General features: G+C 35.0%; 2 protein-coding genes across 6 annotated transcripts; both read right to left on the bottom strand.

The window, feature by feature from the left end:
* Window positions 1-322: 322 nt before the first annotated feature.
* LOC146131766 (splicing factor 45-like) lies at window positions 323-7,645 on the bottom strand. 3 transcript variants are annotated; one of them, XM_083396974.1, is made up of 10 exons: window positions 7,483-7,645; window positions 6,557-6,676; window positions 5,625-5,782; window positions 5,175-5,311; window positions 4,861-4,932; window positions 4,510-4,585; window positions 3,281-3,374; window positions 2,432-2,578; window positions 1,791-1,889; window positions 323-685 (listed from the first exon to the last, which is right to left on the bottom strand). In XM_083396974.1, the coding sequence occupies exons 1-10, from the start codon at window positions 7,573-7,575 to the stop codon at window positions 506-508; spliced, it is 1,176 nt and encodes a 391-aa protein (XP_083253100.1). In that variant the 5' UTR covers window positions 7,576-7,645; the 3' UTR covers window positions 323-505. The 3 variants fall into 3 exon arrangements, with proteins under 3 accessions (XP_083253100.1, XP_083253101.1, XP_083253102.1); XM_083396975.1 differs by having other exon boundaries at window positions 4,510-4,573; XM_083396976.1 differs by having other exon boundaries at window positions 6,563-6,676.
* A 504-nt stretch (window positions 7,646-8,149) lies between these two features.
* LOC146131765 (uncharacterized) lies at window positions 8,150-17,510 on the bottom strand. 3 transcript variants are annotated; one of them, XM_083396574.1, is made up of 11 exons: window positions 17,245-17,510; window positions 16,890-17,042; window positions 16,505-16,615; window positions 15,545-15,707; window positions 15,009-15,222; window positions 14,756-14,851; window positions 13,970-14,125; window positions 13,092-13,214; window positions 11,121-11,318; window positions 10,553-10,753; window positions 8,150-8,766 (listed from the first exon to the last, which is right to left on the bottom strand). In XM_083396574.1, the coding sequence occupies exons 1-11, from the start codon at window positions 17,478-17,480 to the stop codon at window positions 8,660-8,662; spliced, it is 1,758 nt and encodes a 585-aa protein (XP_083252700.1). In that variant the 5' UTR covers window positions 17,481-17,510; the 3' UTR covers window positions 8,150-8,659. The 3 variants fall into 3 exon arrangements, with proteins under 3 accessions (XP_083252700.1, XP_083252702.1, XP_083252701.1); XM_083396576.1 differs by lacking the exon at window positions 10,553-10,753 and having other exon boundaries at window positions 15,015-15,222; XM_083396575.1 differs by lacking the exon at window positions 11,121-11,318 and having other exon boundaries at window positions 15,015-15,222.

The following is a 17,510-nucleotide window of genomic DNA, read 5'->3' as shown; positions in this document are numbered from 1 at the left end:
CAAATGTTTATAAACCAAAATCCACAAAAGCTTTCTTAAATGCATAGTACAACTGTGGACATCAAACTTTAATGAAATTCTCAAGCATGTGGAAAATAACCAACGTTCGACATAAACGAGGTCAAAATTTGTGTAAAATAAAATAATTTATAAACTGAAATAAAATTTAACTATTATTCATATCAAAAAACGAAAGAGAAATTTTAGAAAAGTAACTTTTTACTGACCTACCACTTTGGTAACCCTAATCTTTCTCGAAATAACGATAATAAACAGCTTAATGCAATTACATGTTATAAATATGTGTGCAACTCAGTTATCTTAGTCGTCATTTATTTGCAAAAAAGGAAATTTACACCGAGTAACTTTCCGTGCAACGGAAAGCCACATTTCTTACCAATTTACCAGCGCAAGAGCTTGTAAACAAACTAAACATTCGAAAAAGCAGCAGTAGAATAGGGAATCTCCAAAACCGACCAAGTGTCATCTTCCCACCGAACACAGGTCACGTGATAGGGTCGGCCAGCTGAAAGATCTTGAACTTCTCCACGTCATAGAAGGACGCCTTGACGGTTCTCCCCCCAAAGAAACGTCCGTTCAGGTCGACAAGTGCTTTAATGGCGGACTCGAGTCGATCAAACTCGACGAATATTCGGATTGCTTCGTCGTCGCTTACTCCTTTGATCTGAAACAGCATTCCAAGATTTGGTTATTTTTTGAGCTGTCGGAGGTTTTCGAAGTCCCGAACTTCTCTTCTATCTATTTTTCCTCTCCAATTGCTTCTGGAACAAATTCCTCCCCAAATTTAGCCAATTGGCCCTTTCGAGAACAGCTAGTCACTTAAAAACAACCAACCAGCAACTAAACAAGCACCTGTCAACTGACCGTAATGGCGGCCACCAGCCACCTTCGCTGTGGACTTTTAAACTCGCAAGTTGACCCTGGGAGGGGTCACTAGCGGTCATACATTCGTTAGTGGTTGATCAAATTCCTATGACTAACTTAACAAAGTGAGTGTAAGTGTCTTAACATTGTAGTTGTACTAACTTCACTTGGTGTTACTACTTTGTAGCTGAACGAGCTAATTTAGTAAGTTTGAATGGCGAAAAAGTTACTACTATCACTGTTTGTATTTGTAATTTATTGAAAATTTATATATATTTATATGTATCCACTTTGAATAACTATTGTGGTGTAAATATATTGCTGCTCAAAAAGTTTTAGTTTGGATCCGTCGTTTGAGTGCAAAACTTTAAAGTCACGAACGTGGTTTGTTTGCAAAAGTGGATAACAATTAAATATCGAGACGCCCGCGATGAAATTTCACAAAGAGGCAAATAAAAACAAACGAAGAATCGATTCGTCACACAACAATATTCCTTGCAACTGAACCTTGTTGTGCAAACCTCCCAATTAGTGCAGGAATAACCATTAGGCTACTAAGGCTAATAGCCGGAAAATCCGGCAAAACTTTTTTATACATTTGAATAACACTATGAGTCTATGACATTTAGTTATATTTAAAATGTTTTTTGTTATGTTTATGTTATTTTGCAGGAAATATTTTCTATTTTTCATGTTATATATTTTTATTACTTTTTGTAGCTTGGTTCGCAAAGTTAGGCCCTTCTCTAGTAAACAGCCTTAGACCTACACTCCCCTTAATCCGGCCCTGCTACCACTAAATCAAAATATGAGTGGTGTGTGCTGTGTAGCAAAGCCATAGGGCATTACATATGAATGCCGTCCACAGATAGCAGCCTTAAAATGTACAACGTTAGGTAACTGACCTCGTAGATGAGACATCTTGCCACGAGCCCGTACTTTGAACATTCCTCTTTTGTTTCAGCTTCAAGATCATCGTCAACTTCGCCAGGTCCAACCATGTTCTACACACAACGAAGGTCAAACTTGTACGACAGTTTAGTATTAAGACTTTTCATATAGAGCAGGGGTAGCCAACACGTCAAATATGTGCTACGTTATTACAGTAGCTCTCCACACAAGCGGAAGATTAAAATAAACAATTGTAGTCTGGACAAGCCTAATAAAGCGTTCTTTGACGTAACAAATCAACCTCCATCGCTGGCTTGGAATGCAATTGACGCTCAAAATGTTTAATAAGTAATTTTGTGACTTTTTTACCAAACCAGTAGATCGAGAGTTTCTAAAAAATATTTCAGTCGATCGCGAACAAACATAAGTTGGCTACCCCTGTTATAGAGAATGGCCTTAAAGCAAAAATTGTTCGTTAAAAAAATGTTACTTTTCGCTCGTTAGGTCCTTGTGGGAAACAAACTCAGGGTCGTGGCAAGTAAAAAAAATAGTATATCCAATGGCGAGATGCTTTGCTCAAAGCGAGCAGTGACATTTGTTATTAAAACTATGTTTTAGTTTGATGCAAATTGACGCTGAGATGTTAATATCTCACCCGGAGACAGACGACTTTAGTTGGGTTCCTGAGGAGGTCAGTGACCGACTTCTGATCCTGTTGATCTCGCTTCGTGTCCTCGTCAATTTGCTGCTCGATCTGGTCGCTAGAGATGATCTTTCCTCCGCGCTTGCTCGTTTTCTCAACCTGGACATCACACGAAGGAGTTAAAAAAAAAAATAAGAACAGCATCAACATCGCAATAGAACACACTTATTATACAGTAGTCGCAATAAAGTGGAAATCGGAATAAGACCTAAACCCGCTGGAATAAGACCTATACAACATTTTACCTACCATGAAACCTATCCCTTAAGTACATCACAAGATCGAGTTAAACAAGGTTTTGTGGATGTTTGTTCGGTTATGACTGACACTTGGTCAAATTGACACAAGAATAAATGGTTACATGTTTGTAGTGCTTATCCAGGGTAAATGACGTTAAGTTACATTTTCCAAAAATAAAGCAGTTATCAGGCCCATAATTGACAGTTTCACTATACCCTTTCCAGTGATTCTCAACCCTTTATGGCTTACGGCACCACTCAAAAATATTAAATAGATTTCGGCACCCCGACTGTTATTTTGGTTGAGTATTTTACTGAAAGGTCATCATAAATGGACCGGAACAACACAAACAACTTAAAACATGTAGAAAAATGTCATTTGATATAATAGTCTCCAATCGTACACAAACAGTTGTATCAAGAATCTTACCAATTTAGCAAAAATCAGATTCTTCAATATTTTCAAATGCCTATTGCACCCTTGAGCACTAGAAACGGCACACCAGGGCGCCGCGGCACCGCGGTTGGGAACCATTGTCCTAATTACTTGAACAAGTCTCACCTGCAGAGCGTGGCTCATTCCACGGTTGTCCTTTCCCAATCCTCTACCCTCCTTGAAACCATACTTTGCCATGATCTTGTGAGCGACCGATCCTCTGTTCAAAAGAATATGAGATTAGCTCGCAAACAAATGGTGATAGGTGTAGGTAGAATCGTTGTTAGTAAGTGCAAATAAGCAATAAGATATATTGTTTGGAATGAACCGAAGCTTTCGCTGTTTCACTGATGTTGTGGGTTAAGGGGGTTGTAACCTAACGATCAAGTCTTAGTAACATGCACGCCAATTTACACAACATTCGGTTCTTATAAAGCAACGGTTCCCAAACTTTTTTAAATATTTTGCCTGGTGGACCCTTTGCAATTATTTTGGTATTTCGCGGCCCTATAAAAATCCAAGAATGCTATAGGCAAAATGCAAAATCCACACCAATGAAAGAAAAAACAAAACTTATCAAAAATGGTAAGCGTTTAATGGAATGGGCGCACTTGTTTTGCTGCAATCAACTCATCAATGTACCCCAGAAAGCTTTATTATCGAATCACAGTTATTGCTGTACATTGCGGACCCTCTAAAACTGCTGTGCGGCCGGACTCAAGTTGGTCTGCGGACCCCAGTTTGGGAACCGCTGTTATAAAGGATCTGAGAACTCTGGGCTTGTCTAGATCAGTGGTTCCCAAACTTTTTAAAAAAAATTGCTCACGGTCCCTCAAAAATATACACAAAATAACATTTGTTTTAATGGTATAAATGGGTCGGGTAAACTTGCTTCTTTGCTTTCAGCTCGGTTATGTTAACCTCTAACGAATCACTTATTTGAGTGAAGCAATCACGAACAGTCTTAAAACCGTGACTGACCGTACAGCCAACAGTGTCATCGCAGCAAGCTGTGAAAACGCAATTATCATTAGCACAATGCAGCACTATGACGCCACAATGACAATTCAACTCGAAGCGTACAATAACTTTAATGAACAACTATATTCAGCTTTGTTTTGAAAAGTAAGTTGCCTGAAAATTTTATTGCACAAAAAGTTTTCTTCTGGAGGAGCGTCGTGTTGATTTTTTGTTAGGTGCTTCGCGGTTGAGAACCACTGGTCTAGATTATGATTCACAGAAACATTTTGGTAAACAAGGCAAATCAACCAAACCACATTAAATCTCACAACACACTTGATCTACATTCACTACTAAAAGCCTAGTAAGAATCAGAGGAAGTTGGTTGAACTCACGCGAGGTTGCTTGCGAACTGCACTCCAGCACCCCCTGGAAGTGGGGAAGATGGACGATCTGAAACTGGAGGCATACCTACATCAGAGTTACATGTCGGACAAAAAATAACACTAAAAGGACCTTATAAACCTTTAGCACAGCGGCCGGGAACCTACAGCTCGCTAGCCATTTATAGCTCTTTTGGTGACACCATTTATGGTTCTTTTAACATGCGAACTCTGCCCGTAGAAAAATCAAAGCCATCATTCTAGCGTGATGTGAATAAAACTGAATGCGCCATGACCCCTTTCCAAACTGTACTTTTCATTTTTTAAAACAAGACAAGTAGCAATTGTTTTTAGACGACTTACCAATAGGCATGCTTTGCTTGTCTGATTCGATGAGTGCAGTAGGCGGAGCGATTGCTGCTTTGTTGGGCATCGCTGAAAGTAAAAGCACATTATAAAGCATTGGTTTAATAGCAACAGCAATAAAGTTCGGACAATGATCACTTCCAAAAAAATGATATATTTGCATACTGTTTAAATTTAAATGGAAACAAATCTCTCAACCAGACATTTAGGGTTTAAAAAACAAAAACTAAATTTAAGGATTAAAGTTTTAATGCATAGTTTTTTTAATATGATTGATATGTTGAATTTTTTTCCACTTTTTGTTTAATTACTTCTCTTTCGTTTTTCCCGTTCGAAATCATCTTCATAATCATCGACCAAAGGTGCTTTGAACGACAATTCTTTTTCTTCGGGTGCGCTTGCATGACGTGCTGCTCGGCGTTTACGGCGCTCCTCAATTTCACGATCTCTGCAAATTGTTTTCAACAGTAATAAACAGAACTACATAAGCTGTTTCAAAAGTTGCTCAATTACAAAAAATGCTAATAAACACAAAATATATACCTTTGATTTAGATGTAAAAAGTACATTACTATACCCAACTCTAAAATGAAGTTGTATTGTATCAAAAATGTTATTTAAAAAGTTTTTACAGTGTTTTTAGAGCAATAAAATAAGGCTATCAAAAATGTTATTTGAAAAGGTTTTCCAAGCAATATTAATAAGGCTGTTGGTTTAACTTTAAAAAATATAATTTAGCAAAATGTTGAAGCAACAACAACCTCTGTTCCTCAGTTTTTTGTGCTTTAGCTTCACGGTCCTTCTTGGTCATCTTAATGTAATCGTTCGGGCGCATCGGGTCGTATTCATCCAAGTATTTCTCTAGGACTTCTCCTCCCAAAAAAACACACGGCTTTGAATCGCTGTTGTCGACCTGCAGCTGCAAGATATAATATCACTTATTTTACAACATTTCACTGGTTGGGCTTGTTTTTCAATACTATAAAAGCGGCGCTTTAACACTAACGCAACAAGTTGTCAAAGTTAAAATTGCAAGCAAGGCATAAATATGGGAGAATAAATATAATAAGAATATTACTGGACTAGGGATGTTCAAAGTAAAATCCCAAGGTATTCTAGAATAATAGGTTTCGAATCTAGAATAACGAATCCAGAATACCGATTCTTAGTATATTTTTATTAAATTATTTAACCTCGATTTTCCTTGGGGGGAGGGATTAATCTCAATATACCCTACTTAAAGCAGTTGTATAAACTGTAATACATGTCCAGGTTGTTGAAAACGTTATAATATGCCAAATGCCAATATTATAGTAAGTAATGCAACACTGTCACTGCACAAAGAACTCTTTAGCAATTCGGTCTTGTTTTTCAAAACATTGTTGGGTCTTAGTGATTCTTTTTTGACTAACATGATCTGTTATGCAGTCAAACAATGTACTGAACACAAAGTTAATATTGACATAACTAATACTTGACAATTACACTGTGCATAACTGCATAACCTCGCTGAATATTGGCCTAAAGTTGACCTTAAGTAACCTTATAGCGCGGTTTGTTGACGGCCAGCACGTTTTACAATGTAATGTTACTTTTGCAACTTAATGAAGGTGGGGTAGGATTCTAGGCCAGCACCAGAAAGACAATAGTAATAGGATATGTTTTATTCATAAATTGCAGCTTATTAACTTACACTTGCCAACACGGAGGGAGTTTCATCGCGTCGAAGTTTGTTGAAGTCGATCACCGGTGCCACTGTCGTTGCTTGTCGGTTCTTTTCGTTTCTGGCCTTTGCAAGGGTCGCTTTCTTTGCCTGGAAATGACAAAATAATTTTTAACAAATTTTCCAAAATGAATTAAAACATCTAGAAAAAAATAATCTTAAAAACTAAATCGCATAAGAATTTATTATGCACAAATTTTATCACCAATCACAATTATTGGCATTGGTCTGGTATCCTAGCACAGTGTTGAAACAATTTTTAAAGAAACCACAGTATTTGGGTTAAGTTCCGGGTTAGCGTTTGGTTTTGGGTGGGTTAAGTAATATTTTTAAATAACTTGACCCACCCTCACCCAAACACTAACTTGCAGCATAACCCAAATATTGTGCAATGCTATAACAATTGTTTTAACGCTGTGCCAGGATTCTAGACCAGTGCCCAATTCTTTATTGTAGGCATACTGTTTTTTTGGCGCTCGTCTAGAATCCTACCACAACGAACATTATTTGGGTTAGGGTGCCGGTTAGCGTTTGGGTTTGGGTGAGTCTAGTAATAGTGTTAAACAATATTACTTGACCTACCCACACCCAAACACTAACCGACACCCTAACCCACATATTATGCATTGCTTAATAATCATTTCAACGTTGTGGTAGGATTCTAGACCAGCGCCGTTTTTTTGTTAGCACTTGTTAAATAAACTTGCACAACCAAAAAACTGAGAATAACAAAGTGGAACTATAAGATATTATTTACTAAATCTCGCAAACCTAACGAATATTCTAGTAAAACTAACTGTCAACATAAATTACAGAGATTACTATAACAACAAACTGTGCACTTCAAAAATCTTAAAACTTCAAATGTTTTACAAAATCTTTAGCAATACGGTTACCTGCAATTGGGTTTTGAGCATATCAAATGATGGAGACCATCCTGTTACTTTATTTTGGCTGTTGTCAACTCCTAGACCTTCGTAAAGCGACATTTTTGCCAAGTTTAAAAGCTAATTTTTTGTCTGCACTTTCAAGTTCCACAAAACTTATTTTTTTCTTCCACCTCTGTAAAAAAAATACGTCAGGAGTATAAGTAGGTTGTTTGAATTTCTCAAAAAATTTAAAGAAATGTTAAAAATATGTTTTTTATCGTAAATATATTTAGTATAAAATCACATTTCAAAATAAATTAAGATTTCTAATGGGGTTAGTTAGTTTTATAGTGACGACTAATTATCCCCCACAAACATCTTGTTTGTAACCAGCTTTTAAATTTCTGCTTCCTGGGATGACTTTTTACAATAAAGTAGCAAATACTCTACTAACGAACATCGACAAGTATATACTTGTGGCAATATTCCTCCTTTTTTCTTTATAATATGTATCACAAAACAGTCAACAAAAATACTTCTGTGCATATAGTTCGATATTTATTCTCATGGCCAGAAAAACAACAGATTAATAAATATTTTCCAGCCGGAACAATTGATAGATAGGATCAGGCCACGAAAAGACCGACACCAATTGAAACATGAAAAAGCACCGTCTGATGCAAAGGTAAGAAAATATAAACAAGTCCAAAGGGTCAAGCGTGAAATCACCAATATTAGGAAATTGCAAACAAAAAAATACTGGCTTTTTTGTTGGTGAAACATTGCCACTTCCAGTAACATTCACTAATTAAAATTTAGTTTTAAATGTAGTTAGCGAAATGGTTAAAAAGTTAAGCCAACTGGAACATGAATGATAAAAGTGAAATCAGCGGAGAATTACCTGAACATAAAAATTTCCTAGATCAGGCAAAGATGAAACAATTATTGCAAATAAATATTAACACGCAATTCTTGCACAAACGTGGAATGAAGACTTGTAAAACATATTAGGAAAGTTGCATCAAGACACTTCAATGAATAAATAAAAACAAACTTCATTGTAAAATGTTAAAATGTTCATATACTTGATTAAAACGCAATTTTACTAAAAAGGATAAACAGTGACATACAAATGGCAATTTCATAAAACTTCGCAATAAAATTTACCAGACATGGCAAAGGAATTGTGTATGTTTTGCGCAGCTTATGCATTCTTGCTGGCATTGATGGGATCGGACTTGTTTTGAATCAACTTTTGACGATTGTTCTCTCTCCGCATCAGCAATTGGGCAAACAGGAAAAACACGGCGCCTGGAGGAAAAGTGTCAACAAATATGATTCGTTTAATATTCAAACGTTATAATAGAAGTTATTTCCTAAATTAAAAACAATAAAGCATTGTTTTTTGTTGATAGCTACAATCACATTCTACAAACACTAATGAGTAATACAAAAGTAACAGTACAATTAACTTTACGAATGAATATCGATAATTTTTAAAGTTATCGTTTTTTGTTTTGTTAGGCGCATAACAAAACTAAAAAAGCTTCAAAGCATGATAATTGCCCAGCTAAGAGAAAAAAAAGAGTTTGAATAAGAAATAAAAACTATAGATTTTACAAGGAACAACATAAATAAAACCAATTTACGTCATGCAAAGTTGCTAACAGAGGGTTGCGTAAAGATGTAGGCAATGCAACTAGGAGCACTGCAAACAGCTAAGTTTACACAAATGCACGTTTTTGAACCAAGCAAATCATAAAATAAAGAAATCCAGTTTTGTGTGATTGCGGATTAAACATTATGTGGTTTTACAAACTGTACTAGGAAAAAAACAACGCTCAATGTTTCATAAAGCTTAAATCTGCCAATGCATAAAAAATTAACTGAAAACTGTTTCCTTGTATTCGTTGCGGAAATGCTACGCCACCAACAAGTACAGGACTCTAATGTGAAGAACCAAGCAAATAACTAAGCACCTATATCTTCAACAATAAACAGCACCTTTAAACAAATTTGCTAATTATGGGCAAAGCACATAGCAGCTTGTAGCTAAAGTAAAGATCACTAAACTATTTCATAAAAAGCCGGATTATGTAAGGACTGACAATGGCGGGCCTGATATAAAATAATCACGTCAAATTTAACTTTATCTTTAAAAGAAGAACAAATAAATATCACCAGGACTTTAGTGAGCTTGATGAAATTATCGTTTATTTTTGTCTAAATTAGCCCGACAAAATTTGATCTGTGTTTCATCTAGGTTAGTAAATAAAAAGGCGTATATTTATGGCAGGGGTGTCCAACACGCGGTGGAGCCTAGCGTTAACATAATTATATAGCTTTTAGTGATACAAATGGTTTGCTTGATCAAATAAATAAATATTTTTCATGTGCACATAAACGTTTTTATTATTTGTAAAAAAACGCTTTTAATATTAAAAAATAGTACTAAACTTTGGCACGCCGGCATGTTTGAGTTGGACAGCCCTGCTTTATGGAATCCAAAACTATTGGCAGCAGGTTTCTGCTTGTAGATCACTGTCCCGCTGACGTTTATATTAACAATAAAACTCAAACTTTAAAAACACGAGTAAAACCAGGATGACACTTTTCAAGGAATATATATTTTGCGTCTATACTAGGATCGTCAGTTCCCATAGGTAAAGTAAAATATATATACTTTCCAAAGTAATAATAAAATGAATTAAAAATGTCAAAAACATGTTTTAAGACGATGCCAGTATAGGCGAAATATGTATTACTCTAAAAAATGTCTGATCCTGATTTTACTCTGGTTTTTAAACTTTGAGTTTTATTGTTAATATAAACGTCAGCGGAACAGTGATTAAAAAGTAGAAACCTGCTGCCAATGGTTTTGGATTTCATAAAGATACGCCCATTTATATAATAACCAAGATGAAACTTCATAATAACCAAGATGAAACTTCAAAACTAAAGAATAACTTCATAAAGCTCACTAAAGTCTTGGTTTCAATTATTCGACCTTTTTTTAAAGATAAAGTTAAATTTGACACGATTTTTTTGTTAATCTTGGTTAGTAGTTTGTTGATCCTCCCCAGACCAAGCGCCTTACTTAGCAGGTAAAATCCGCTGTACATTAGGTAGAGGGCGTTGCGCAATCCACCCATGGCGTGCTTAAGCGGGGCCACGACCACCGGGAGGTTACCACCGATGTTGCTGATGACGAAAGAAGCCAGCGCCACTGAAGTGGAACGGACGTGCGGGGGAACCCCCTCAACCACTACCGTCATGGCGACGCCGTACCACATTTCGGCTGCGAGGAAAAAGTTAGTTTTCTGCGCCAGTTGCTGCTGTTTTTTAAGGGGTTTGGGTGATTAGGCGGTGTGTTGTTGTCCTAGGGAGTCTGATTGCTTAAATGATTTGTTTTTTGTCTCAAACAGGAGCTAAACTAAATGTATCAGGTGCCTTAGCTCTCCACCCTAGTTTTTCGGGGATATTAAAAAAAAGTTGGATGCGTAAAAGATGATCTTGTCAATTGCAAAGCACAACAAAAAGCAAAAATAATTAAAAAAAAGCATAAAAAACACAAAAAAGGACAAACAGAAAAGCGACAAACAAATGTTGCAACAAAATGCAAATTAGCGTTGTTAGTTAGGGGAAGCACCGGATGCGATACTCACTGATGCCATAGAATCCGGCGTAAGTGATGTAGAGCGAAGTCCTGAATCCCACGAGTGTCCGTAGCACAGGAACAAGCAGCTGGAATAGACTGGCGGCGTTGTTCATGACGAAGATGAACATACCAATCCCTGTGGAGCGGATCTGTGGATGCAGGGATTCCACCAGGACCGTGAAGAGGATTCCAAACCACATCTCGGCTGCAAAGTTGGTGTTAAGGGGAGGTATGGGACATAGCATAGGGTGAGAGCAACACACTGTACAAAGGGTCGTTTGGCCACTTATGACGAGATGGAGTTAAAGGAGGAAAACAGGTATTTGCTACACTGAGTCTCGGCCTACAATGGTCCGATAGAAGATTGTTAACCTTGCGCATTTCAGTCAAAGTGTTTTATTGACTTAATTTAATCTATTGCCACTTATGAAGAATTTCCAAACCACATCACGGCTGTCAAGTCGTTGTTAAGAGTGGAGGGTAAGAGCGCTATCGCCAATTACGTCGTTAGACGTACGGGAGGGTATAGGCCATAGCATGTTGTTGAGGGAGAAAGCGTATTTCAAGGAGTTGTACAAAGGGCAAACTACAGAGAGTTTTCGACAAGATCTCGACTGTGAAGTTATTGTTAAGGGGAGAGTGTATGTTCAACACCATAAGTCGTGGAGGTTATAGCAACAAACTGTGCTAAAGGTGGCACTTTGGCCTGTGCACTTACAAAGTCCAACTAGCTAAGAGAGTCATCAAGTTGTATTGTCGGCCAGTGGAAATAATAAACAACGACACAATAAATTTAATGAGTGTGAACTTTGTAGGAAACCAAGTGTAGTGCTCGTGACTCTAACAATATGTGAAACAATGACAAAATTTTTCATAGTTATTTCCCCCACATTAAAATACAAATCAAGCGCATTTAATAGTTCTTTAATTAAATGGGAGACGTGCGTCTAAATGTGGGAAACCAACAAGAGCAAGTTCTCATCAAAACAAAACAGTCATTAACATGTGACCAAGTTTATGGTTTAAACAAGTAAGCATTATTACTGCCATTCGCAATAAACCTAACTTAAGTACATTGCTTTTGGACAAATGGAATTAAACACATTAGGAAGTTTAACATTATCTGATATTATATGACGCAATCTAGGCTTAGTTGTTTAGGTCTACACTGAAGTATTGGGCTACACATAAAAATATAGGTTAAAAAACAGATTTTTAACGAATAAAAACTAGTGTCTAAAGTAAATACGATTTAGCTTGAACATAAACCGCAGGCATAAACTAAGTGCCATCAAGTTTTAATGTTTAAATAAACACACATTTTAAAAAGGCAACATTTTGGGGTTAACATGTCACGGTACTAAGCTGTCTTTAATAGTTTTTCACCAAGTTTTAAACATAAGGCGGAAGTATTGCAATAAACAGATCTATTTGGAATAATAAAATGTTGTTTTATAAACAGTTAGTAGAATTAACTTGCAGTCATAATTAATACATACTCATACACCAAAGCTCCAACAAATTAAACTTCTTAACTGGTTCAAGCAAAAAGAGGTAATCTGAAATCTTCATTATTGGCTTAAAGAGAAAAAAATGCTGCAAAAAACAAAGCTTAAAAGCGAAATTAATTTGAAAAAATACCAGGAATAAAAAATATCCACAGCACAGTGAATTTTGGTAAAAATCTTCCAAATACAAATTTGGTGGAAAACTAAGGCACCTTCTAAATTTCCCTTATTAAAAAAACTTTTTAAAAAAGCTAATTTATAAATTGACTTTAAAACATGACAAGGTGGAAATAATTAGTTAAAATGATACAAAGAATGTACGTAAACAATTATAAAATACTTATTTAAACAATTATAAATACTTATTTTATGATAATTATAAAATCCATTTTTATCGAGATAATATAACGGGCACAATTTACAATAACCTTACTGCACAAATAATTAAATATCCAAATTTAATACTTTACCGAATAGATAGGCAGATAGAAGTGCGATGAAACAGTAGGGAGGTGGCAAGTAAAGCACCAGAGCGGCAAGTGGCGCCGCAATCGACTGACTGACAACCAGAACCCACAGTCTGGCACTGACACCTGCCAACGGCAAGTAAATGTGGCTAGTGGAACATTACATCATTATAAAGCAGACATTTGTAAGATAGATTTGATAATAAAACTTTTTGTAATAATTGCATAGTAAAACTTATCTAACTTGTAATTTTAGGATTACAAATTAATGAAATATATTTTTGTGTAATTAGAGTTATATATATACTTAACTTAAAACAAAGCCACTGACTGTTTTAACTGAATGATGTATGTTTCAACAAACCATGTGTTGTATGTCTGACATGAGTCAATGTAGCTACTCACAGTTATAAGATAGATGCATGGACAAAAACTTTTTTCAATACTTGCATAGTAAAACATGTTTAAATTGTAATTTTATTATTCAAAACTTGGAAAACAGTTTTTTGGTAGATTTATTTGCGTAATTTAGAGTTATTATTTAATTCAAGGCTATACTAAAATACTAAAACACAGCCATAGAATGTTCAAGGATGCATGTTTCAACAAACCATGTCTTGATACTATCTGTCTGAAATCAACGTAGCTAATTGCACGTCACATCATTAATATAGAGATGTATGAAAAGATTTGAAAAAAAAACTTTGGACAATACTTGTATATAAAAAAAAATGTTCAAATTGTAATTTTAGGATTCAAAATTTGTCAAATAACATTGTAAAATATTTTATAAACTTATTTGTGTAATTAGAGTTATATATAACTTAAGTCAATACTAACACACAGCAACTGAACGTTTTAAATTTCAATTTTCAACCAACCATGTCTTGATACTATTCTGTCTGAGATGATTCCCCCTGATGCGATTCCAATCAATCCACCAACGATTGAGCAGAGCATCATATAGATACCGAGCTCTGTGTTCGGGTAGTAATAGTCAAAGTAGAGTTGTGTGTTGTAAGCCCAGCAGAAACTCGCTGTGGAAACAAATCAACGGTTTGTTGTTATAACAAGCACGTAAGACCTGGTTAATGCATTCCAAGTTATTTGTAATTCCAAGTTATCTTGGACTCTATTCTCACTCTTGTTTTCCAAAAAAGTAAAAACAATTTGACAATTATGGCTTTATCTTAAAAATCATGTTTTTTTGCCACAATTCCTTTTTTCGAAAAAATACAAATCAACTGTTTGTTGTAGTTCTTTAATTAAATAGGAGACGTGTGGAAATTAGGTATTTGTATGTAACAAGTTCGCATTAAAACAATACAGTCATTACAATGTGGCCAAGTGTAAGGGTTTTAAACAAGCAAGCATTATTACTGCCAGTGGCAATAAACAATTTCACAAATATGGACTTTATCTCGGACATGTTTTTTTAAGTATTAACACTGGGCAGCTTAAGAGAGGAATTAGAGAATCAGATCAACAAACAGATAATCAGTATAAAGTGAATTAATTAAAGAAGTTACCTAAATTACTAACAAAATGTTATTTCACAAATATGGACTTTATTTTAAAAAACATGTTGTTTGAAGTATTAGTATTGGGACAGCTTTCTAGACAATCAGAGCATAAAAGTGAATTAATTGAGTGAATTAATTTAGTACCGGTGTGTCGAATAGATGCCGCCAGTAACAACACAAGAAGGGGAGGGCTGGATGCAAAAAACTTTATCGCAATCCATAAAGTTGCACGCGTCTTTTCTGAAAAAATTAAAAGTTGAAACAAATAACACTGATTTTTATCTAGTAGATGAACAATTTTATTTGATTTTCTGTATTAAAAACGCAGTTTTAAAAAAGACTTTGTTTAAAAACAAAAGTAAAAATTGTGCAAAACCACCATAAACTTATAACCGACTCGTACTTTCTTTTTCTTGTGGTTTGACGGCGATCAAGGGCTCTTCAGTTGGACTTTTTTCAGTTTTATTCTCATCTGAAGAGCTTTCAGCCGGCGTTTCCTTTTTGTGAGTGGCAAGAATCAGTTTACGCTTTGGTTCTTTAACAGTCGTGAACAAAACTATTGCGAATAGGAATCCTGGAATGCTGATGAGATAATAAGCCCATCTCCAACTCTGAAACATTTCAATTGTTTGGTAATTTAAGAACACTGGCATACTTTAGTAAACCAAGAGCAAAAGTACAGCCTCAAATTTCATCAGAAACAACATAATTTACCGTAGAAATTTATAAACTATGAAAGTCATTATAATAACAGGTTACCACATACAACATTTGCATGTAGATATATTTGTAAAAGTTTGTAAAGATAATTTCAAAGCTTAGATTTGACATTTGTTTAAAACTCGATATTTGCCAAATGTATAAAAAAACAAATATTTACAACAATTTTTCTAAATGGAAAAAGGTTGTTTATTTAGTGTGAAAGAATATTACCATTCCAAACAGAGTGCTCTGTGGTACATAATTGCCAATGGTGAATGCAAGTCCATATCCGATGTAGATCCCCCAGTTAAACACACTCATGCCAAGCGCTCGACTTTGATCACCAAACTTATCAGCGACGATGCTTGCTGTCAGCGGGGTACAAGCGGCCTCACTGCAATGCAAACAACTTCATTCCACAAACACTAGGTACACAATGTCAATACAACTATTTGCTGCTTGAAACTACACCAATGTAAGCCCTACTCCCAAGTTCAACACTTGTGGAAAATTATAACGTATTTCGCCTAATTCAAAAATCATTTCAATTGAGTCTGGTTGGTAATAGTTGAATTGAATTACAATTACAAGGCAAAACTAAGCCATATTCCGTGTATTTAAAACCTTTGCAAAGGTTTAGTGGTACAAATATATTTATATTTTCTTAAATCAAATTTATAAAATAAATTAATTTAAAATTTATAGTGATTTTTTGAATTGTTGAATTAATTGTTTTGACATATTAGTCCTTATTGAAATAGGATGTAAATACATATGGTTTGAGACAAGAGTCTGGCTTAAATTGTGCCTTCCTTCAACAGGATGTAAGGACAGGATATCAAGCCTTAATTAGATAGATATGCGAAGGTTGGCTTTCCATAAAATTCTTGAAAAATTTAGAGATAATGACTTAGTGGGTGCCAAATTTTTACTTCATTTTTCAACAAGCAATTTAACTCTTTTAAAATAAGGTTTGTTTTGAGTATATTGCTTGTAGAATAACTTTAGGAAAACTGTTTTGAAAGTTTTTTAAGGTTGGTCAAAAAACAATTCTTTAAGAAAATTGAAATTTTACATTGTGGATTAAAAAGTAAAGCCTTGCATTACACATTAGGGAAGTCATGCTCATGACTTCACGATGTTATACAGCATTACTTGTTTGCTTGTGACAAGCATTGCTTATTTACTCACCCTGCTCCGAAGCCAAACCGGAGCATAACAAGTTGCCAGTACTCGGTTGCAAAACCTGTGAGGAGCGCCATCAGTGCGTAGAAGGAGACACACACTGACAATATGCGCACTCTGCAGCAAAACAAGTTCAATGGATTTATTAATTATTTATAAAACAATCTTTTTGTACTAAAAAAAGTAACTAAAATTAAAAATGCCACTAGCTGTGTTTTTAAAATAAAAATATGTTATCTTTTGTTGAATAATTAATTGTTTTGATGTAGTTAAAATAATGTACGTATAAACATATTTTTAAATACACATAGAAGCTTTCTACTAAGATTAACATTATATATGCAAAATTTAATTAAAATGTACAGTAAAAACAGTTAAATAGCCAGTTTACCTGTTATAGCTGTCTCCTAGAACACCAATAACAATTCCCATAACAGTGAAAATTGCAATAAAGCAAGGCCCAGCCAATAACTGATAAGCAATTCCAGATCCCACGTAATTCCACTCGCAATACGACTCATTGTTGTACTGAAGGGAAATGCAACTAAAACGCACAAGGAACATGTTATAATATTATGTTTTTAGCAATCAATATTTTACAATAATTCTAACCTTTTTCAAGTTAGCACTAATATGAGCAAAATATCAGACAAATAAATAAAACCTATAAAATTGTCTTTATTTTAAGTAAATTGAAAAAAATATATATATTATAATTAAAAAAATAGAAAAATAGTTATACATACTTGTTGTAGTTATTTTTATTTGGGTCCATTAAGCATTGTTCTAAAATACTTTCATTAGAAAAACTAAGGTTTGCTTTTGTTAAACATCCTTCATCACCGAACCCAATATCTTGTGCAAGGGGCTTTGACACAATTCCGATGATAAAATGTCCGATTTCCCCGACAGCATAACAACTCATGCACACAAGAACATAATACCAAGTATAGAGCTTCTCACCAAAACAGCTCACTGCCATTATAATACTTTTAAAAACAGAGGAATAAAA

The sequence above is a fragment of the Ascidiella aspersa genome, chromosome 9 (genome assembly GCF_963924565.1).
Source record: "Ascidiella aspersa chromosome 9, kaAscAspe10.2, whole genome shotgun sequence".
NCBI lineage: Eukaryota > Metazoa > Chordata > Ascidiacea > Phlebobranchia > Ascidiidae > Ascidiella > Ascidiella aspersa.
The sequence above is the reverse complement of the archived record's forward strand: the minus strand, read 5'-3'. Positions and strand labels throughout refer to the sequence as shown.